A 24236-nucleotide genomic window follows, 5' to 3' on the forward strand; every position below is an offset into this window, starting at 1 on the left:
AGTTGTTGTATCCCTGGACGTAAGTAGCGCCTATGACTCAGTCTCCATACCAACACTTGCAAGTAAGTTATATGTTTTAGGAATCCCAGCAAAATTTATAATGCACATTTTTAAATGGTTTAGTTGTAGAAGGTTGACCTTCATCAGCAATCAGGGTACCTTCATCAGAACTGCATATAGAGGCCTTCCCCAGGTGTGTGTGCTCAGTCCAAAATTATTTTCACTGTATACTGCAGACATCGGTAGGTATATGCCAAGACAGGTACAACCTCTACTGTACGCAGATGACATAACCCTAATCTGTAGTCATAAAGAGCTAGACATTAGTGCAGCTGGGATCCAAGAAGCCTTGTCCAGCCTTGAACAATACCTGTTAAAGGTATCGCTTAATATAAATCCAAGAAAGTGTAAAATTATCATAATAAGTAGAAGGAAAGAAATCATAAATCCCACATTGACTGTTGACAATCAAGTCATTCCTGTAGTCAATAGCCATAAGATCTTAGGTATTATAATCGATAATAAATTAAACTTTAAGGAGCACATCCAATCACTGGTAAGCAAATCCCTAAAAGACCTTGACATCCTGAGGTCACTGGCTTGTGGGAGGCTAGGTGTCCACCCGTAGCTTCTAACAAAGGTAAAAGTGAAATTAGATCTAAGCTGGAGTATGGTTGCTTTATTTTTGGTCATGCCCCAAAAGTCAACCTTAAAAGCCTACAAATAGTCCAAAACCATGCTTTAAGATGCATTCTTGGAGCTATGAAATCTTCCCCAACTAATACTCTGCATGCAGAGGCAGCATTACCTCCCTTACATATAAGGAGAGAATTCTTAACAGAGAAAATATTATTTAAAACACTAAGTAATCCACAACACCCATGCTATGTGAATATAAGATATTTACATGCAGTAGCTTATCATCATAAGTACTGGGTCAAAAAAACCAAACCTCTATACATGGAACTGGTGAACACAGTAGATAATCTGGCGAATCTAAACAATATTGCAGTAAGTGATTCAAATCTTTTGGAATTCGTTGATAGCCCCCTACCGCTTAAGAACTTAAAAATGTCATTTGAACTAGAGATTGATGACACAGTTGGGAAAAAATCATTACTCCCACCAGAAGCCATTAAAGCATTATTTCTAGAATTAATGAGAAAGAAATATGAAAACTATCTAAGAATTTACACTAATGGCTCACAAAGCAAGGATGGCGCAGGCTCTGCCGTGTATATACAGGACTTAAAAATAGAATACAAATATAAACTTCCAAACCAGGCATCCAGCTATTCCGCAGAACTGTATGCCATAAAGAAAGCTGTTGAAATAGCAAACGAACAAAATTATGATAACATTGTAGTATGTTCTGACTCAAAAGCTGCTATACTAGCCATAAAGGCAGAAAGTTCAGCAGATTATGAAGAAAATCTGGCATCAGCCATTACAATCTGCATGATGAGAGGTAATAAATACTTCACTTTTCAATGGGTACCAAGTCATGTTGGGATAGGTCCCAATGAACATGTAGATAGGCTGACAAAAGAGGCAACCCAAGCAGGTGAAGAACCAACAGATTTTAAAGTGTCATTGGAAGATTTTGTTGGCGCAATTAAACAATCACTACTTGCCCCTCCCCATGGTATAATAATTACAAACTGAGTAGAAATAAAATAGTAACGATAAATAGACTAAGAATTGGACATGCTTGGGTTAATGAAACCCTATTTAAGATAAATTGTTATTTCACTCCGTTATGCCTCAAATGCAATGCAGGTTCCATAGAAAGTCTTCAACATTTAATCTTTGATTGTGTGCAATATAACGACTTCAGACATGAATTGCTCACTAAACTGAAAGCGAAGAAAATAGATCCACCTTATATATTGAAAGATCTTTTAACGAGTATATGGAAATAATACTGGAAATTGTAAGTTTTCTTAAATCTATAAATAAGGTAATATATATAAAAAAAACATACTAACATAACTTAAGTCTTGAAAGTGACCTGTCTTAAGAACATGAATGTCTTCACCATGGGTTATAACAAAATGTTCTCTCCAGGGCCCATTTCCTGTTTCTGGACTAGGAAGCTGCCTGAAGGGTCTCTGGCGTGAAGCATTCTATCCTTGGAGTTGGGTGCACAACCGTTCCTATTTAATCCTACACACATCAAATACCTTCCTTAAAGAAATTCCCCCAACTTCTTTCAAAGTAACACAACAAACAATAGGAAGTATTAACAATAGACTTAAGGTTGTGACTAAAACTAACAAATAAAAACAAAAAATAGAAAACAAAACAGAGAACACCAAGAACAACCTTGTCTCCAAGCATACAACCCTCGTGGATACTGAGTGCAATAGTGAACTTACTGTGTGTAAAAAGTGTAAACTGGTCATACATACAAGAATGTTTATCGAGGTTCCATGCTCAAAGTAAGCAGAACCTACTGAAATTCAGCAAACAAGAGGAAGAAAGAAAGAAAGAACCCAAAACCTACGTTCCCTCTTCTGACAGGCCAGTATTATAGTTATTACAGCTGCGAGAGCTAAATTTCTTCTCTGAAGTGTAGTTTCTATATTTAGCATGTAGCATTCACAAAAGCCACTGATCTAAAATGTTATATAAAATTTGCTATATGTGGCACGTAGCATTTGCTGTTTGCAACATAGGAGGATTAAAAAGTACTGAGTTAAATTGTTATGTAACATTTGCTACATTCAGAAAATTCTACATATAGCAGATGTTACATAGCGATGTTTTGCTACTATGTGTAAATCCACCTATACTCAATTACAGTATACTTTTACCAATTTTATATGTAAATCTGGTCTTAATTAGATTACAAGTTTGGATATTTATCTATACTTATTGATCTGAGAGTACACATTAAGGTTTAACTTTAGTCTTAATTTATGACTTAAACTTAACTATTTTGTTCAATATTTGATTAATGATATAATTAAATTTAGTTTTAGTTACATACACTATATACAAACTATATTTGCTGTAGAAGATTTTAATTGCACTTGTATAAGCTTCCTGATGATTGATGTTATATTGAGTGGTTTTACTGTTAAACTTGTGCACTCTGGCTAGATCTTTGCCCTCCTTTTATTAGTTCAGAAGTACTATAAAATAATGGTTTTATACCATAATGTTTCAAACATTTCCCCTGGACTCTCCTGCTGGTGAGGTGGGTTCCGCCACTGCTAGTGATGGTCTAGACGGTATACTAATACGTTTATTGATGGACAAAATGACCTAAACAGCGCTTCGTACATTGAATGTACTCTTCTCAATGAAAAACTAATACCTCTGACATGTTGTAAATATTAAATCAATGGTGTAGTAAAGACTAAAGCGTTAATTTCAGATAGTGCAACTATTGTAGTTTCTAATAAACGTACTCATGTAATTAATGTGCCAACGTATAGTTTGTTTTAATAAATAAGATCTGACGAAGCCAGATCCCGAAGACCTCTCAAACACGATAAACATCTAACGTCTACCACATTCAAAATATAGCCGTTCTTAAATAGATGCTACATAAAAAAGGAGTCTAGAGGGCTTACGGTTTGGTTAGATTTCACTTCTCTAGGTCTATAATTGTGGTAATTATAACAATAGGTTGTATATTAACTAGATACAGTAGATTACCCAGAAATCTCTGGGGGGTTTCCAAACCACCGGAGAGTGGGGGGTATGGAAAAGCTTCCCCAACATACCAGGGGGTATCCGGGAGTCCTCCCCCGGGAAATTTTTGAAATACTAGCTCATAAAATCGTGAAAAATAGTACTTCTAAACTGATGTCAGAGTTTATAAAGTTTACAATAAAACCACTCTACTACCAATAACCAGAGGAAGCTTGTACAGGAATAAATATGGAATAAAATACGGTAGTTAAAGTTTAAATCACAAACAAGACCAAAGCTAAATTTTAATATCTACTCTCGAATAAAAAAATAGTACATATATCCTTGTTTTAAAGTTGACTCAGACTAACTAATAAAGCTACAATAACGGGAGTTATATTAACATTTAGTTTGTTTATTTTTACACTTATACCGTATATAGGGAACTGTTTACTTAACATTAACTTCCAGATTGTATATCAACAACTGTCTTGTAAAAAAAAGAAATAAAATGAATCTCGTTAGTAAAAGACATTTTTTTAAATAGGACCTAAGGAGTGCAAGATGTGTCTTCAGTCTTCACTCTTCAGAGCTCCAAGAGGCTGGATAGTTTCATACCCATGAAGCCTGTGCCAAAGTTTGGTACAGGCTTCATAATGACACCAACTAGAGATGGGAAATACCGTTATTTGTTAATAACCTATTACAAAAATAACGTGATTAGTTGGTATTACGATCTGGAAAGTAACCTTTTACCAGACGACCATGCTCGGTATTAGTATTACGCTGTTTGTTAATCACTTTCAAGTAAACTGAGTCAAACTAAATCTTCATTTGGTGTGGCTATTTATACATAGTATACGGAAATTGAACTAATTCAGAACAATGTCATTTTAGACTAGTAGATTACTTTAACTAATTATCAACCGGTTATTTAAAAATTGTACTGTACAATACAATTATTGTTTAATATACAAAAACTTAACTAACTCACTACAATGTAATATTTAAATTAATAGAATACTTCTAAATAGACTACTTATAATTAATTAATGATAACTTAGAGCGAACAATTGAATAACGAATAAGTTTGGTTTGTTTTCATTTTTCCCTGCAAAAAGGTTTACGTTTCTATTTTGATAGATATGTTTTATTTATTTATTATTATTTATTTCAATTTGATATTTTATTTCCTGTCCTTCCCTCACGCTCACTCCACTACGTTATCGGTTCTCAGTAGTGTAATACCAGAAAAACTTTACCAGAACAGGTCTGTTGCTAGCCTCATTGCTTATTCGATAATAGTTCGGCAATTTCTCAGTAACCAGGTAATACCAGAAAGACGTTGTAAGAACGCCAAATCATTTAGCCTACTATTACTGAAATAACAGGTATCCTGGTAGTTGGTTACAACTGGATAACGATGTTACCGATACTAATACATTGTATACCGCCCATCTATAACACAAACAACTAACAAGACCATTAAAATCTTAAGAAAAGATGGCCGATTGGAACATTGCAGTTGTAGGGCACACAGTATAGAAAAGGAAAGGAGTGCTTGTCCGTAATGTTACGTGTATTAGAAGTGAATTATCTAGCAACAGCAACATTGTTATAAATAATGTATTAGTGTTGTTGTATTGCCGACATTGACTACAGACTTTTATTATGTATGTATATTATTTGTATATTGAATTAGTTTGTAGTAGGGGTTTGGTGTAGTAATGAATGATTATTGACTTATAGATGGTTCAATTTTTGTTTTCTGAGAAATGGCTGTGACGGAAACATGCACAGCCCATTCTGTTGTTATTTGTTTTCATTTAATCAACCACATTCAACACAATTTAGTTTCTGTTTTCAATCAAACAAACATTATTTTATAAGATTGTTTCACAATAATTTTGTTACTAGCCTTGTTGTTGTCAATACTTGAAATAGTTTATTATAATTGCTTGGAAATTTTGCTTAAACTAGAGCTACTGGTGGATAGTAAGTGGCCACCACCAAAATCAAATTAGGATACCAAATTATCAATTAGAAGTACCCAACCTATGAAGGTAATTATTTAATTTGATAATTGTGAAGTTAATGGCTGAACCAACAAAATAAGAGTTTCGTGTTATTAACCTGTTGCTATATTGTTTTCTTGAACAAAATATAAGGTTTAAATAGGTGGAAATGACAAATAACGAAGTTATAGAATATTGAATGTGGAACTACTTTTCTCGTGCGGAGGAACATCAGCCGTTACACTGTAATTGGATACTTAAGATGGCTACAGTATAATAAGCGGCCACCAACACAATCGAATTATAATTTTCGATTTTAAATATTGATACTCTATCGAATATGACTTGGACCTATAGATGTTCATATATAATCACTGCCAGCTTTCTTTATTGAGACTAGTAACGTCATTACCAGCTGTTGTTATTTCGTTTATGTTGAGAAGGCTAGTGACGACAGACATAATGGCGATGAATATGCAGATATTGGCTCAAAATAATTTTATAAACACTGAGAAATGTTTTAAATGATTACGAGATAATGACCTTGCTCCTTTAAATCCGAAATGTCCAGTTTGTATTGACGAGTTGAAAACCAGAATTAAAGGTGAAAATCACAAGAAAAGTAAGAACAAATATGACAATCTTGAGAAGACTTTTTTTGAACATTCTAAATTTGATTATGAATATCTTGTACTATTTTAGTCTGAATTAAACAAACTATGACTTTTAATCATTAATGAATGTACTTTTGACAGTATCAGCACTTGCAAAAATGCTATTTCAGATTGGCTAAAGTACTACGCTGCTCAAACGTAATTTAAATATAGTTTAGTTAGTTTATGCAATCTGAAATGAATACATTTATTTTACATGTAGTATAGCTTCACCATAATATGATTTTAAAAGCATAATATTTAATTCAGTTCGCTCAAAATTAATTCAAAGTAAAATCGTGTTTGGAAATACAATTAAAATTAAAATCATGTGTTTGGTTATTGACTAATGGCGGCAAAAACAGTGAGGTACTTCTTTGTTTCACAAGCAGTATGTATATTTATCCTTGAAAATACATAATGAAATTAAATGTTATTGTTTTGTTGTAATTATATTAATTATATATTATATTTTGATTTGTAAATTATATAAATATTGATACTTTAATTTTTAAGATTGAAAACAAGCAAAACCATAATGTTCTTTGAACTATCTATTATGTTATTTGGTCCTATATTTTGTTTTTAGTCTTTGACAGTTTGCTTTATTTCTTTTGGATAGTAATCAATATCAATGATTCGATAATCATCATCCGATTGTGTTGGCGGCCGCTTATTATACTGCAGCCCTTAAAATATCAAAGTTGAAATCAGGGGAATTTGACCCCAATAAAAGACGTCTTAATTTAGACCTTTTAAGATTATAAGTTAATATCATCCTGACACAAGTGCGGCCTCTGGCCATTACTGATTTATAGGAAACTCAACTTAAAAAACCACAAATATTCCTAATTCACCCAACCATAACTTCCTACTATCTTAAAAGACAATTAGTTCCATTTTGAATGTGCGAAAATTCACAATTTGTCATTTATATACCCTAAAAACTTATATTGTTTTGTTCAAAAGGTCTTCAGGAATAGGTTAATAATGCACATCTTGTTTCCATTGTGAATAAAAATAAATTTGAAAATAATGCATATAAATTGAATCAAACTTTCATAAACCAATAAAAACTGTAAAAATAACAAACTTAGTTTAAGTAAAACTAACGTAACCATAACTTTGTATGTATGTACAATGTGCTTAAATCCTATGTGGTAACTTCTGATTACATAAAAATAGCTTTTCTAGATTTGAAAACACATGATTACACAAGAAATTTATACTCTCAATTCTGAAAAAACATGATGACCAATTTAAAAGGATTAAATTAATTTCTTAATATTTCAATTGCCCACGTACTTTGCAATCAAACACGTAACAACCTTACAAAACTAATTAACTGTATTAGAGTTAATGCACTGCGATTGAGTTACACGAATAGACGCAATTGTTAAAGAGACTGCACAGACCGGTAGAAAATATGCACAATATACAAATACAACCACAAATTTACATTTTAATTTCAATTATTAAAAAACAAAGTTATTTCTGATTTTCATCTCCTGAAACCATAATTATATATTTTTGTTTAAGAGGAGCAGAATACGTTAATAACTTTTAAATTTTAATTTACTATTCTGGCTGTTAACTCTACTAATACCTTTACTTTAGCTACTTCACACTTTTTGTCAAAATTTAAATTTGAAATAAAAAAAAATAAAGATATAGGGAGTAGTGCAATAGATATTAAAGGGAGGAAAACCTGAACAATAACTGTAATTAAGTCGGAATAGTACCGATCCGAAATTTCTCAGGTCATCAGTGTGGGCTTCGGTGGCGCCTTTGGTTTGATAGTACCTAAATTCGGGCTCAGATCACATGAACGCTCAGTTAGTCCAATGTGATATGACTGGAAAAGTGATATACCTGGAGGCCTTCTGGCCTACACAAGAAATAATAAGCAGAATACGTTAATAACTTTTAAATTTTAATTTACTATTCTGGCTGTTAACTCTACTAATACCTTTACTTTAGCTACTTCACACTTTTTGTCAAAATTTAAATTTGAAATAAAAAAAAAATAAAGATATAGGGAGTAGTGCAATAGATATTAAAGGGAGGAAAACCTGAACAATAACTGTAATTAAGTCGGAATAGTACCGATCCGAAATTTCTCAGGTCATCAGTGTGGGCTTCGGTGGCGCCTTTGGTTTGATAGTACCTAAATTCGGGCTCAGATCACATGAACGCTCAGTTAGTCCAATGTGATATGACTGGAAAAGTGATATACCTGGAGGCCTTCTGGCCTACACAAGAAATAATAACGTAATTAAAATAGAATAAAACTAAAAATAAGAAATATAACCTAAAGAAAAAGAAGTCATTACGCCAACAACGTTAGACAAATTCTCAATGAACAGAATCCTGGAAGATGGATCAGAAAAGGTGATTTCTGATTTGACATGCCTGGACCTTTAGGGTAGGTTAAAAGATTTTGTGCACACTACAAGACCAACAACAGTCGAAGATGTGGTGTAGCAAATCAGGAATGCTGTAAATTTGATCATTTTCCAAGAGATATATCGCTAATTGTAGATAGCTTCAGTTCCAGAGTAAAACTGTGTTTAAAAAATAATGGATTGCAGTTTGGGCATCTGCAATGTAGTGAAATAAATTAAGTAATATTTTTGTTACTTTTTCAATTTCCATTTATAAATTACAAACTGTATTACTTTAAATATGTTTCAAACTGTTAAAATAAATATGAGTTTTAGACCTTTACAACAAATAGTATTTTGTTTTACTGATACATTAGACATAACAGTACCATTCTTTTTAAAAATACATTGCTATTAAAAATATTTTGTTTTGGTGTAATGTAAACATTTTTCAAATAGTTTAAATTATAAATGGCTTAGGTTACACTGAATGCGTTGGAAAAATTACTTAAAAAATAAATTACTGCTTATTTTTTTAAAACCACAAAAAAAAGGTTAAATACACACTTTGTTCATCTTAACAAGACCTTTACAATTATGTACAACATTATGCACGTTAAGTTTAAAAAAAATTTGACTTATGAATTTAGAAATTTTCAAAATTTTTTTGAGTTGAGGTCAACACTAAAATACTCTTAAAAGTAGACATGAAGTGGCATATCAAAATGAAGCTAAGATTATTGTGAGCAAGAAATCAGAATCAGAATAAACAAAAGTCACATGGATAAAAAAATACAGTGTTCTATAAATTTCAACATTTCTCAAAAAAAAGGCTGGAATTTTGAAACAGATTGAGATAAGTGAATTCTAATTTTCGCCAATGACTTTCTTTTAAAAGGATGTATCATTTACTACATAGATTGTGATGAACATATTTTTAATGGACTCCCCATGGGTGTTTTATTGGGAAAGCACTTTATGTCAATACATCAAACTGTTATACATACTGCACTGGTGGTGTGCCTCACCCGGTATATTGGTTGCAATTGGTAGGAAAGTTTATTTTAAGAATAAATGTATTATATAAGTTCATAATAAAATTTTTTTAGCTAATAGTGTTTATTAATTTCTGTAAGGGCAATGGATGGTGAAGAAGGTGTGAAAACAATGAGAGGACGGGGTAGAGGTAGAGGACGAGGAGGGCGTGGCAGAGGTGTTCGAGGAGGCAGAGGGAGCAGAGGCCGGGGGAAAAAAAGTGCTAAGGTAAGATGTAACAAATGCTAAGATAGGATAATGCTGAATTAATACGTATTTGGTAACTATTTCATAATAATAGGTAGTACAGTATAAGAAGCTACATATGTATTCTTTTATTATATCGTGAACATAAAAGGATACATACTGGAAAAGAGACAGAAACAGGAGAGGAAAGAGGAAAGCTATGCATTTGTGGATTATGGAGTGAGATTAGAGAGAGAGAGAGAGAGAGAGAGGGAGAGAGAGGTCTTTATTCAATATCTTTAAGATGAAGTTTGTAGAATCTGAATTACGTTGTTTTCCCGAGCATCTCATATATGAGATCCGAAATTAAGTCACAAATCTCAGAGGTGAAGTTATGATACAATGATACATACACCAGAAACCTAAATTGTTCTTACACTAGACAGTTTAGTATGTCCGACTCTGATCTCCAATTCTTGTGTACAATTGTTTAATACTGGTCGCAACATCACTTGTGGAAGCTCTTCTGTCCATATAGACTAGTACTTTATACTGTGGGACACAAAACATGCTATTTCTTGCCTGTGTAGCTTCATCTTAATGCTGAAATATTTCTGCACATTAATTCTATAGTGCTGTTTGATACTGTAAATTTATTTTACTATTTTTACTGTTGTCTAAATACAATATAAAAAAAATCCTCTAATCAATAGGTATTATAGTGTTCTTGGAGATCTTTATATTGAATTAAAGATACTTAGTTTCTCTTAATATGATGGATAAATCTGAATTTCAAATAAGGAAAGTTTAATGTGGCCCAAATAATAACAAACTTTTCCATAGCTTTTTGGGGATATGTCTTCTTATTGAGATAACAATATCTTAAGATAGTAATTTTGTGTTGTCAAGTTTTGACATGGTGTGAACCAGAAAACATGAAGGATGGAAATGGAGCTTGTCAGTTAAATGTAACTATACTTTATTAATAAAACAGTACATTATACAGATATTAAGATTGTTCATACTCAAATAACTGAGCCAAGTCTTTTGTTTGTGCTCAGACAGAGGTGGAGGATGGAGAGAATGTGGCTCCAGCCCCAGAGAACCAAGAGGCTCAAGATGTGGCAGCCCAGGCCATTCCGAAAGAAAGTAAGCAATCCTGTGTTACATATCTTATTACTTTCTGACTCGTATTCAAAGTTCACAGATCAACAAGTAGTTCTGTAATTGTACTTTTTCAGGCAGAGTGTTTTCCTTGAAGATTATTTATTGTGGAAGTTTTACATTGTGTGTTACAATTTAACTGTAAAAATATCTGCTTATTTCTTTTAAACAGACTAAAATGCAGCAGCCAGACATTGAATTGCCTCACCTTTTGTTTACGTAAGTCATGTTGACAGTTTCACTATACTTTTTTAAATACAATATTATTTTCAGAATAATTTAAATTAAATTTATTTCTTAAAAAAAATCTTACCTTTGTTTAAATGTCAGTCCTGCGAGTGATTCAGAAATAATCTACATGTTTTGGCTGTTATTCCATCATTAGGAATACATATAAACAAGAATATTTACAACTTTGTCAATCGCCCTGAGGCTGCTATACATTTGAAAACGACAGCTGGTCACAGTATTAAAATTCTGCAGTATTCAAATTACCGATAGGAAAACAAGTTTTTGTAGCACATTGTGCATAAAAAAATGTACATAGTTAACCATATTAACAAATTATTGTAGATTGTTAAGTAATATTTTCATTGCAATTTACATTTTTTATATTTATGTTTGTGCATCACTGCGAGTCTGCTTTGTCTATTTGTGAATTACAATTGACTGGTTGTATGCAAATTAACAATTACTAAAACTCTTTTTGTTGTACTTTATATACAAAAAAAACTGTACCTAGATAATAGTTCTAGCAATTAAAACTTTTGTGAATTGTAAAGATTGTACGAGGGCCATCCGGAAAGTAGTACCCGTTTCCGCCGCGTGAGGCGCTGACGACGCGAGTAGCCGCCGGTCAAGGTCAGATCACTTCAGTGGCTTGTCTGCCTTCTCTGTTACAAGTTCCGTGACGCTAGCATTGCCTGTGTTGTTTCTGTGGCAGTTCATAATGTTTAAAAAAATTGAAAACGCCACCAGTTGTGAAGTGAGGGCTGTAATAAAATTTCTCAACGCAAGAAACGTTCGACCTTGTGATATTCATCACCAATTAAAGGAAATGTATGGAGACAATGTGATGGAAGAGTCATCTGTTCGGCGCTGGTGTCGTAATTTCAACTTGGGGAGGGGGAACACACACGACGATGAGCGTTCAGGGAGACCATCTGTCATTACAGATCAACTGCTGAGTTCAGTAGACGAATTCGTGAGGAACGATCGGCGCGTCACAATTGATGACATCTGTGAACATTTCCCTAATGTTTCTCGAACAATTGTTCATGAAATTGTTAAAGACCATCTGTATTATTCAAAAATTTGTGCAAGGTGGGTCCCTCGCATGCTTACAGATGAGCACAAAACCAAGCGTATGGCTGCTGCATTCACATTTTTGGAACGTTATTCTGATGAAGCAAACACGTTCTTGAATCACATAGTTACTGGTGATGAAACGTGGGTTTTTTATGCTTCACCTGAGAGTAAACGACAGTCAATGGAGTGGCATCATACTCATTCACCAAAGAAACCAAAAAAATTCAAGACTGTTCTGTCCACCAGGAAACTTATGGCAACTATTTTCTGGGATCGACGTGGTGTACTGCTTATTGATTTCATGGCCCGTGGAGACACTATTAACGCTAATGCGTATTGTGAAACATTAAAGAAATTACGGCGGGCAATACAAAATCGACGGAGAGGTCTATTGTCTGATGACGTCATTCTCCTCCATGACAATGCCAGACCTCATGCAGCGGGGATAACACAACAACTTCTGCAGCAATTCAATTGGGAAATTTTCGACCATCCACCGTACAGCCCGGACTTGGCCCCTTCAGATTTTCATCTCTTTACAAAACTTAAATAAGGCGTGACTACGTATTTCAATCGGCTGGCGGCGGAGGAATATGACGCTGGAATACAAAAACTCGTCACACGTTATGACAAATGCTTAAATTTGCTTGGAGATTATGTGGAGAAATAGTTTAAGATATGCTCTTTTCAATAAAAATGTTTATATTTGTTAATATTTACTTCTGTGTCTTTATTTCACAAACGGGTACTACTTTCTGGACGGCCCTCGTAGTACTTATTTGTTGTGTACAGTGTGTTTGTCCATTGCTGCTTATATGCATGGATGTTAGCTGCTGAATGGTAAATAAGCAGACAATTGCTATTTTTATTTTTATTTTGTAACTTGTATAGGTGTGTAGATATGAATTGTTTTAAAAACCAGCAATATAGCTATGACAGCTAATTTCTGAGGTAGAACAGCAACATAGTGTTAGTCTATCACTGAATTTATACATTAAATAAATACAATGTTGAAATAAATAATCAAAATTTATATAATTTTAGATCATTTTTTCATACTCAAAAACTTTAGTCATTTAGTTATTTGGATCATGTAATATTTAGATGCTTTACAAGACTTATTACTGTGTGTAGTGTTTTTAAATTCCTATGTGTGTAGAACTTGATATGAATTTAAGTTCATAATTCTATTAAATTAATGCTAAGGAATCTATCTAATATTTTATACTATACTTACATGCCTCACCAACTCTTATTCGTACAAGTAAGTAGTATTAATAATTGTGCAGTGTTACTGTTCTATACCATTTACCAATCCTAATACATTTTTTTGTCTCCTGACCTTTGGTGTCTGCCTTTAAATACCCTAATAATCTTGTAATATTCACAAAATTAATGAATTTCTGTTTTTTTATCCATAACTTAACTGGGGTAAACAAACAATTTGATACTGCAAGAAGTGGGGTCCCCAGACGAAGTTGTCCAACTGTTATTCTTGAGTAAAAATAGTATTTAGAAATAACGTGTGTTAGATAAATAGCACAGGACTAAAATGTACAGTGTTCACCTTATAAACAGGCTTAAGGGTGAGTAACATGTTGGTTTGATAAGAGGTGCAACCCTACAAACTTCATCTTAAAGATATTGAATAAAGACCTCTCTCTCCCCCTCCCCCTCCCCATCTCTCTCTTTTTCTCTCTCTCTCTCTCTCTCTCTCTCTCTCTCTCTCTCTAATCAAATCATTTATTGTCAAGATGTAATGTACATACATATAGCAACGTCAAATAATTAGGCTAAAATAGTCTATTCCAAATTTTCTCTTAATACAGTATAAAAATCATTGACACTGTACAGGCAAGATTTGAGTAACAATTTTTTTACACAGTTCTTAAAATTAGTTCTACTTAATTCTTTTATATCTAAAGGCAATGCATTGTACAGCTTAATTCCTTGATACTTAAAACTGGATTGGGTGCTTGAAAAATTACATTTTGTTAATACTAGGTTATTTCTATTACGTGTATAGTAACTATGGATATTACTATGGTTAGAGAGGTAGTTAAAATTATCTTTTACATACAGGAGCACATATAATATATAAATAGAAGGCAGTGTTAAAATATTAAGTTTTATAAAAAGAGGTTTACAGTGTTCACGGTTTCCTACATTACATAGCAGCCTTACAGCTCTTTTTTGTAGAATAAATAGCTTGTGAGTAACCCCACAAAACAATCCCATAGGTTAGACAACTGTGGACATAAGCATAGTATATCTGCAGCTGAAGGTCTGAGGAAATAACACCCTTTAGAGATCTAATTAAGAAAATGCCCGAGCAATCTTTGAAGCAGCATAATCAATGTGAGTTTGCCATTTAAGATTAGACTGGATGTGTACTCCAAGAAACTTGAGACTGAAATCATTTTCATTGGGCCTATGAGCTAGTGTTATTTGTAAATCCTGGATTTTTTTATTATTAACACATAACTTGTTAGCTGCACACCAATAGTTTATAATCGAAGTCTTAGAACCAACGATACTTTTACATTCAACGTCTGATTTAGAGCTGACTGTAAGCCCCAGGTCATCAGCAAATAAATAAGTGCTTACACCGCTCTTGCTCAGATTAGAAGGCAAGTCATTTATATATGTAATAAATAGAGTTGGACCTAAAATGGAGCCTTGTGGAACTCCATAATTAACAGGGCGAGTTTCAGAAATAGAACCATTTAAGTAAACATATTGACTCCTATTGGAGAGATATGACTTGAAAAAATTTACAGCAAGTTGACTGAAACCATAGTAGCTCAACTTACTTATTAGGATCCTATGGTCGACCGTGTCAAAGGCCTTGGAAAGGTCATACGATCTAAAATTAACAGCATTTTTCAGTTCCAAACCCTCAAAACAGTCATTTACAAAAGACTGAACTGCATCAGTAGTGCTCCGTTTGGCCCGAAACCCAAACTGATAATTACTAATTAACCCATTAGTTTCCAGATAATAAACTACCTGCTTGTGAAGTAGGCGTTCCAAAACCTTTGACACAACTGGAATTATCGAAATCGGTCTATAGTTACAGATTTGATCTCTAGACCCCTTCTTATGTACAGGAATAACTTTATTAACTTTCAATACATCAGGAAAAATGCCAGACTTAATACATTCATTAAATAGATAAGTTAATACTTCACAAATATAGGCAGCACATAATTTCAAGATTGGAGCATTTACACCAAAACAGTCTAAGCATGTACTGTTATTTAAACTAATTATAGCTGCATAGACATCTTCAACTTTAAATTCAATAAAATTAAAATCAACATATGGAAGGGTCAAGTTGGAATACCTGTTAAGATAAAAAGAAAATGTATTATCACTAGTGGGGATATTATTACATGTATCTTCAACTGAACAAACAAAATAATTATTAAAACTATCGGGTTCCAGTGTCACAGAAGAACTCACTGGATTTACTATTAGGTCTGGCTGTTTGATTTATTAAACCCCAAGCAGCTCTACTCTTATTTACAGCTTTGTCAATTACACCATTATTATAATTAAGTTTGGCCTTTCGAATTTCATTCTTATACACTGTTTTAAGTTTCTTGTACCTAATTTTGAATTCAATGTTACTCTCAGAGTTGGTGTTATTAATTATATAATGTAGCTTATCTAATTCAGATTTTATTTTAACTAGGCTATCATGGTACCAGGAAACATTAATATTCTTACTTTTAAGTTTTTTAGTCTTAAGAGGCATAGAACAGTTTAGTGCCCACATAAACAGATCTAGAAAGAGCTTGAACTTAGAATTTATATCAGATTCCAAACGGTATACATCATTCCAATTTATAAGCTTAAGATATGATAACAAAAATGAGGTACCAATGGAACAAATGGGTCTAATTATTGACTTTTCTGAGACAGTCTGTGGTATTTTATACTCCAAGAACGCCTCGAAGAGGATGGCCAGATGACCGGAAGCAGCCGTGGGAATTACTGACGAGTGTACTCTGTCTGGGTGAACAGTAGTCAGTAGATTGTCAATACAGCTACCCAAGGTTTCACTATCACCAAGCCCTGGTCTACTTATTTCTGAGACAGTAATATTAAGTCCAAAGCTATTGATCATGTTGAGGAGTTCTTTTGTTTCCACATGGTTACTGAGAAAGTTTACATTAAAATCACCAGCAATAATTAGGTTCATTTTTTTGCCATTCAGAAGGGAAAAAATATCATGGAGTTTATCATAAAATAGACAAAAGCTACTTGCTGGAGATCTATAAAAAGCGACCACTACTGTGTTGAAAGTAGGCAATACAATCGCTGCTAACTCACAAGTAAATTCTTCCGAGAAACAAGATAATTTGTCAAATTTGATGACTTCAGTACCACTTTTAACACAAATAAAAATCCCACTGTGAGAATGTTTCTCTCTTGCAAAGAAATCAGCAACTTCATATCCAGGTATCACCAAGTTCTTCATGTCCGATGAGGATAACCAGTGTTCCGCAATACAAAGTACATCAGTCCTGTATTGGTTATTTAGAAAGTCAATAAAAGGAAGCTTGTTGGAAATACTGCAAACATTCCAAAATAATAGTTTAAAATTAGGCCTGTAATTTATAACGTTACTAGGTAACCTCGGTAGATTGTGTTGAATTTTACTTCGGAACTTGTTTGCACTGGCTGAAGCTACGTTATCAACATCTACAAAACCAAGCCGTTGAGTAATTTCTGTATTAAAGGGGTAAAAACCTCCCGGTTTAAAGAACTGGATTCACCATCAATAAGTACACTGGAAAACTCACTCTGTGATTTCTGTTTCATTACTACACCTTCCAGTGACTCTGAGCTTGGAGTAAGGACATTGACACAGGTCATCTCAATGGAGTCAGATACATCGTGCAGCAGTGGGTGCTCTACATAACCTGTACTTTCATTTAATGTTGAAGGTGATTTCAACTCTGTCACCGGAGTGTTGCATGCACTTCTGGTCAACGGGACTTGAGGCTCATTGCTTTCATGTAGTACTTTGTAGATACTTCTAGCTAGCCATTGTTTCCCCCTGTAATTTAAATGTAAACCGTGCTGAGTGTGTAATTGTCTGTTAGCTGTACTAATTTTTACCAAAGACACACTAGAATATTTTTTACTCAAAGCCTCCAGTGATTCGTTAGATGATTTAATTTCTTGGTTTATGCAGGACCAATCTTTCAAGTCATATCTAACAGGAAAATCAACTAAGACTATTCTGTTCTTTTTATATTTATTTAAAGATTCATTGATCAAAGTTATTGATTTCTCAGCTTCATTATGAGCTATGTTGTTAGACCCACATGCAATAACAAGAACATCCTCAGAACCCAGGTCCTCTCCGTCAATGTTTTTGTAGTTTAATACTTGCCCAGCCAAATCTCCAGGCCTCACAAAACCAACCGCTTCAAATGAATCTTGACATTTGTTCAAATGAAAAGCTAAGTCACGACCATGACTGTCAGCACATATGAGCATTTTAGGCTTTTTTTTAGTTTCTGTCCTTTTATGACTATGGAGAGTTTTTTCCTTTATTTCAGAGAATTCTTTAGTTTCTTGCTTCCCTAAGTTGGAAGCTTGTCTCAATTTAGAGTTAAGTGGAGTACTAGGTTTATCAGTAAAATCCTCAATTTCAGAGTCGTCAGATGCACAGTCATTTTGCAACAGCTTGTAACGATTCTCGGAGATGAAGTCAGGTTCTCTTATTACCTTGTTTATTATTTGTATGTTGCTTGACTTATAATGTTGGGTTTTATGCACTTTCTGCCATTTGTTACCTGTAGTATTTTTTAAGACTGGATAACAGTTTAAGCATCTGGAACTTTGAGCTTGTAAATCAGCTACTTTGTATTGTAAAGTTTCTTTATCTTGTTCCAGTACTGTTATGACAGTGTTCAAGTTCTTTATTTCTTCTTTACAAGACTTCAACTCCTGAAGGATAATGGTTGTTTGAAAGTCTCTATGTGGGGCTGCCTTAAGGGTGTCTTGCACTTTCGTGTTGTGTTTAGAGTTAAAAATCCTTTGTTGCTCAGAGTCTTTATTATTCCCAAGGTCAGTGTTACTTTCTTGTTCCACTTGAGTTACTATTTTGTCTGTTAGTTGTTTTTCAGTTTTTAGTTTTTTCTCAAGAGATGTTATTATTGAATTAAGTTGGCTTTCCTTGTTGCTATGCGTCCTTGCCATAATTTCCATCTCTTCTTTTTGTTGTTGAATTGTGTCCTCCAATTCTAGCTCAAGTACAGACTTTTGATTTTTCATATCATACAACTCCTGCTTTAAGGTTTCATTTTCTCGCAGAATGGCACTGCCTAGTTCTGTCGCCAGTGACTGGTTACAGACATTGTCTTCATTACCAGAAGTAGAGTTTAACGAACTCGTATCTAACTTTTCATTGCAAGTCGGACAAATCCAGACTTGAATTTCTTTGTCTGACATATTTTTTACTTTTGAGTACACCAAACCAGCACATTTAAAATGTATCCATTTCTTACATAAACCAGTACAAAAAATGGCTGCACTCCTGGCATTTCTGCCACATACTCCACAGTCATTTATCCTAGATGTATCCATTATAAACTCAAACAGAATACAATCAGGTTTTCAGATTCTCTAAGAATTATTTACTTTAAAATATATTTACTTATAAAAAATAAAAAGATATCAGAGTACTGAATATTTTAAGATTTACTTGTATCAGGATAGTTAAAGTAGAACAATGTTTTTTTTAATTATTTTTTTAACTTATTTAGGATATAACAATCCAACAATATTAGCTGTGAGATAAGTAGGAGAACTAGTTATTTCTTTCCAAAGTGGCAGTCTCACCCCATAATCCAAAAATGCATAGCTTTCCTCTTTCCTCTCCTGTTTCTGTTTTTTTTTCTTTTCTTTTTTTTAGTACACCAGAATATCAGTTGGATTTTTACCAAGAAACCCCGAGAAGTGGCCATTTGCATTCTGTTGTATAGTGATGACAGGATGAGATGAGGGTTGAGCAGCAGGAGAAACATTTCATGTCTAGAATTGGCAGTGGATAAGTGCAATCATGTACTGTCTCCCTGCTGCTCATGTCTGTCATGGCTAGTGCCTAGTGTTCCCCATGTGTATAATACAAACATTAAACTTTAAGTCGCTGCTTGATCCATTGCTCACCGCCCAGCGCTTACTGCTTGTATCGCAGCCGAGGCCTCGGTTGGTCTATGAACAATTGCTCCACACAAAGAAAGTGATGCTATGTTTTGTTATCACGGCACATCCAAAGCTCGACTGAACTGCATTTTCATTGGTAAAAAATTGTGCAACTTTTGTGTCCAATTGTAAAAATCATTAGTCTAAACGGGCGCAAGAGCTCTCACGAGCGCTGCCGCAACCAGTATTGGACAGCTGTTTGCAAGAACTAGAGAGCAGTTTCGGCTATTCAAATTATGAACATTGCCAAGACATTACTGATGTATGTCAACAGACTTCTTATTGACTCCCGGAACAACCAGCTATACAACTGTAGCAAGTAATTGCGTTTTTGTTAGTAAAATTGCTTATCTTGTTCACATTATGTGACAGTAGTTGTACAAATTCTCTTCCAACTTTACTTGCGAGTTTAAACGCAACTGCAACTGTTGACACCAGTCTACAGACTGCAGATGGCCAGCAGACTGAATCAACCACACATATCACTTTTTGTCGTTAGAGCCACATTGGTTGGAAGTTCTCCCGTCAGCTGTGGAGTTCTCCGATCAGCTATTTACCTGAACGACTTCTCTGCACATGTGACGATCAGTCACACGATTCAAACTGTTTAAACCAAATAGTCCAATGTGGAGCCTTATGTCATGTTGTTTTTATAGTATATTAATTAAATAAATAATATTATGTGGTGTAACAAGACAGTTGGTACCCTGTATGTCAGTACAATAATTTAGTTTTATGTGGTTTCACGTGTGGCAATATGTTTTGCAAGTTGTATGACGTAGAGGGTGAGCTGATTCTAATAAATGGCTCTGGTTGGTTGGCTGGCATCATACCACCTCACCTGATGCTCGTGTCCAATCCGACGCCTCAGCCCCTGCTACCTTTGTATTGCCCAGTCCTCCCCAGACCATGAAAAGATGCGGTCGGTTCGGCCAGTGCGTAACTTTCAAACATGTGTTTAATTTACCAGCCCGGTTACCTCTAGGCTATGATCCGACCACCACCGTAATGTCGAATCTCGCCATTACAAACTGGCGACGAGGCAGTTTAAAGAAACGCGCATCAAGAAGACATTGATCATTCGGGAGTGCAAAGATGTCGGTGTAGACAGGTGCACGGACGCTTCAGTGTAGTAAGGTACACAAGTGCGGTGTAGGAAGGTACACACAACAATTGATTCGCATCAATTTCAGTGCAAACATTAATGTCGGATTGTGTTAGTGAAATCGCGCCTCTTTTCATAGACAGTTTATTTAACGAAGATCCTGAGTTCAACATGGCGACCGGAATAATAGGCTCGTTGGGACCCTATGACAGTGCGGAGGAATCTTGGTTATCTTATGTCGAAAGGTTCGAACTTTTCATAGATTGCAATGACATTAAAGCCGAAAAGAAAGTGAGTACTTTGTTAACAGTCATAGGTGTTAAAACGTATAATTTGTTAAAGGATTTGTGTACGCCGAACAAGCCTAGTTCTAAGACATTCAAGGACATTGTGCAAATTCTACAAGATCATGTCAGTCCTAAACCGTCGTTCATTGCGGAACGGTACAAATTTAGTTTACGCAACCAACATGAACATGAAACAGTTGGTGAATACGTGGTGCAACTAAAAAAACTATCAACATACTGTGAATTTCAAGACAAGTTGCCGGACTATTTGCGAGATCGCCTGGTAAGCGGTCTGCGGAGTGATACTATCAAGAAACGCCTGATTGGAGAAGTAGGCTTAACCTTTGACAAAGCGATGCAGCTGGCCCTGTCCCTGGAGGCGGCGGAGCGGCAGACGACGTCCATGGCTTATACCAGCAACATGGCGGCAGGGATGAAGATGCAGCAGTTCAGACCATCTCCACATCAACATCAACATCAGAGGAAACGTTTCCAGCCTAGGAGGGAGGAGAATGTGTCAAGTGATAAAATGTGTTGGTGTTGTGGCAAAGGTGGCCACGTCACAAATGTGTGCAGGTATAGAAATTACAAATGTAATTTTTGTAGTAAGATGGGTCATCTGGAGAAAGTGTGTAAATCAAAATTAGGCCTAAATTCAGGTAAATCAACCACTTCAAATTTTAATAGTAATAAGAAGTTTCCCCAGCACAAAGGCAAAGGCAAAAAGCAGAATTTTCAATATAAGCAACATTATGTATCAGAAAGTACACCTAACCCTAGTCAAATTACTGCAAATGTAAACTATGCACAATGTAGGCCTAATGTAAATGATGAAGTTTATGATTTAAGTAACTTGTTTTCTATACAAGATAGGCCTAACGAGTTTGTAAGCCTAGGAAGATTAAATCATGTGAGAGTTGATCCGATCAAGGTTAACCTCAAATTGGAACATAGGTTAGTAGTTTTCGAGGTTGATAGCGGAGCTTGTGTCAGTGTTGTCTCTGAGAATTTTTATAAGGCTAATCTTAATCACATTCCGCTAAAGAGTACCAGTCTAATTTTAAGTTCCTACACGAGTGAGCAAATTCAACCCTTGGGTAAGTTATTAGTAAATGTTGAGTACAACAATGTTAATAAAGCTCTAGAACTCTATGTAATTGCAAAAGGTGCAAACCCGCTTATGGGGAGAGATTGGATCAGGGATTTACAAGTATCAGTAACCATACCTCTTAATGTAAACAGTCTAGTAGGACAGTATAAGGAAAACAATGTACATGTAAACAAACCACCTATCGATAGGCCCAGTTCCGACAATGATATTGTCATGAGTTTGTATCAAGAATTTCCAAATGTGTTTACTGAAAGCTTAGGTTGTTATACAGGAGACCCAGTTAAGCTTAATCTTAAACCAGAGGTAAAACCAAAGTATTTTAAACCAAGACCAATGCCGTTTTCACTAAAATGTAAAGTGGACAAGGAACTAGATAGGCTAGTTGAGAATGAAATTTTGACACCTGTAGACAGTAGTGAATGGGGTACACCTATTGTCCCTATCTTAAAGAAAAATGGACAGTTACGCATATGTGGTGATTTTAAGGTATCTCTTAACCAATACTTGGAAATAGACAGATATCCAGTACCTAGAATAGAAGAGTTGTTCACCTCTTTACAGGAAGGAGTAACCTTTTCTAAATTAGATTTATCTAATGCTTATCAACAAGTCAGACTGGATGACAGTTCTAAGAGGTTATGTACCATCAGTACACACCGAGGTTTGTTTGTTTACAATCGTATTCCGTATGGAATATCTTCTGCACCTGGTATTTTTCAACGTATCATGGAACAGCTATTGGCAGGTATTGAAGGAATATCATGTTTTTTGGATGACATTCTGATAACTGGTAAAAATCAAGCTGAACACTTAGCCAGGTTAAAAGCTGTTTGTCAAAGGTTAAGTGAAAATGGTTTGACAGTGAGCAAAGATAAATGTCAATTTTTTTGTCCATCCATTGAATATCTTGGTCATGTGTTGAGCAAGGAAGGTCTTAGCACCTCTCCAGCTAAAGTTGAAGCAGTCTCAAAGGCACCTGTGCCTACTAATGTCACTCAGCTCAAGGGATTTTTAGGATTAGTTAGCTATTACTCCAAGTTTGTGCCTGACCTGGCAACCCTGGCAACTCCAATGTATCAGTTACTAAGGAAAGACACACCCTTTGCATGGAACGCAGCCTGTAAAAAATCTTTTGATGTAATTAAGCAAAAATTAATTTCAGCTCCTATATTAGCTCATTACAATCCTGATTTACCTTTAAAGTTGTACACAGACAGTAGTTCATATGGGTTGGGCTGTGTCCTAACTCAAATCCAAAGTGATAACAGTGAAAAACCTATTTGTTTTGCATCAAAGTCGTTAAACTCAGCAGAGCTCAAGTATTCTGTCATTGATAAGGAAGCACTCGCAATAGTGTTTGGAATTAAGAAGTTCAACCAATACTTGTTTTGCAGAAGGTTTACTCTCGTCACAGATCATAAGCCTTTGATATCAGTGTTTGGTCCCAAGAAAGGATTACCAGCGTATGCAGCTAGTAGGCTACAACGCTATGCCTTGTTTTTATCTGCTTATGACTTTGATATTGAATACATCCGTTCCAAGGCTAACGGACATGCGGACGGTTTGTCAAGGTTACCTTTAAATGTAAATGACTTAAGACAAAACCTAGAGGAACCAGATGAAGTAAGCTACATAGGTACTTATTTACAATACATTGAGAAAAGTGAAATACCCCTTAACTTTAAAGATGTTAAGCGAGAAACCCGTTTAGATCCTGAATTAAGTAAGGTTTTAAATTATGTTTGTCATGGTTGGCCAGAGAAGGTAATTAGTGAACTTAGTGCTTATGCGCAAAGACAAAATGAGTTAACTATAGAACAAGAAATATTGATGTATGGTCATAGAGTTGTAGTACCGAAAGTGTTAAGAAAACAAATGTTGAATGAATTGCACACAGGTCATCTTGGTATTGTAAAGATGAAGTCCATAGCTCGTGGTTATATGTATTGGCCAGGAATAGATAAGGATATTGAGTGTCTAGCAAGCAGTTGTAAACCATGTCAAAGTGAAAGGCAAAATCCATCAAAAAGTGTATTGCATGTGTGGGAGTATCCCGAACATCCATGGCAACGGATCCATTTGGATTTTCTTGGTCCATTCAATTCTAAATTATATTTAGTAA

The 24236-nt window shown here is 34.7% G+C and overlaps 1 protein-coding gene across 2 annotated transcripts in view; it reads left to right on the top strand.

Moving 5' to 3' along the window:
* Positions 1–4967: 4967 nt before the first annotated feature.
* The window catches only part of LOC124360897 (E3 ubiquitin-protein ligase Hakai-like), a 38487-nt gene continuing 19218 nt past the window's right edge, over positions 4968–24236 (top strand). Inside the window, exons 1-3 of one of the 2 annotated variants that reach the window (XM_046814887.1) lie at positions 4968–5315; positions 9831–9957; positions 10977–11064. In XM_046814887.1, the coding sequence (XP_046670843.1) occupies positions 5314–5315; positions 9831–9957; positions 10977–11064 (217 nt within the window). In that variant the 5' untranslated portion in view covers positions 4968–5313. Of the gene's footprint in view, positions 5316–5454; positions 5706–9830; positions 9958–10976; positions 11065–24236 lie in introns of those variants that run through there. The other variant, XM_046814896.1, reaches the window with a different exon arrangement.

The sequence above is a fragment of the Homalodisca vitripennis genome, chromosome 1 (assembly GCF_021130785.1).
Source record: "Homalodisca vitripennis isolate AUS2020 chromosome 1, UT_GWSS_2.1, whole genome shotgun sequence".
NCBI classification, from domain to species: domain Eukaryota; kingdom Metazoa; phylum Arthropoda; class Insecta; order Hemiptera; family Cicadellidae; genus Homalodisca; species Homalodisca vitripennis.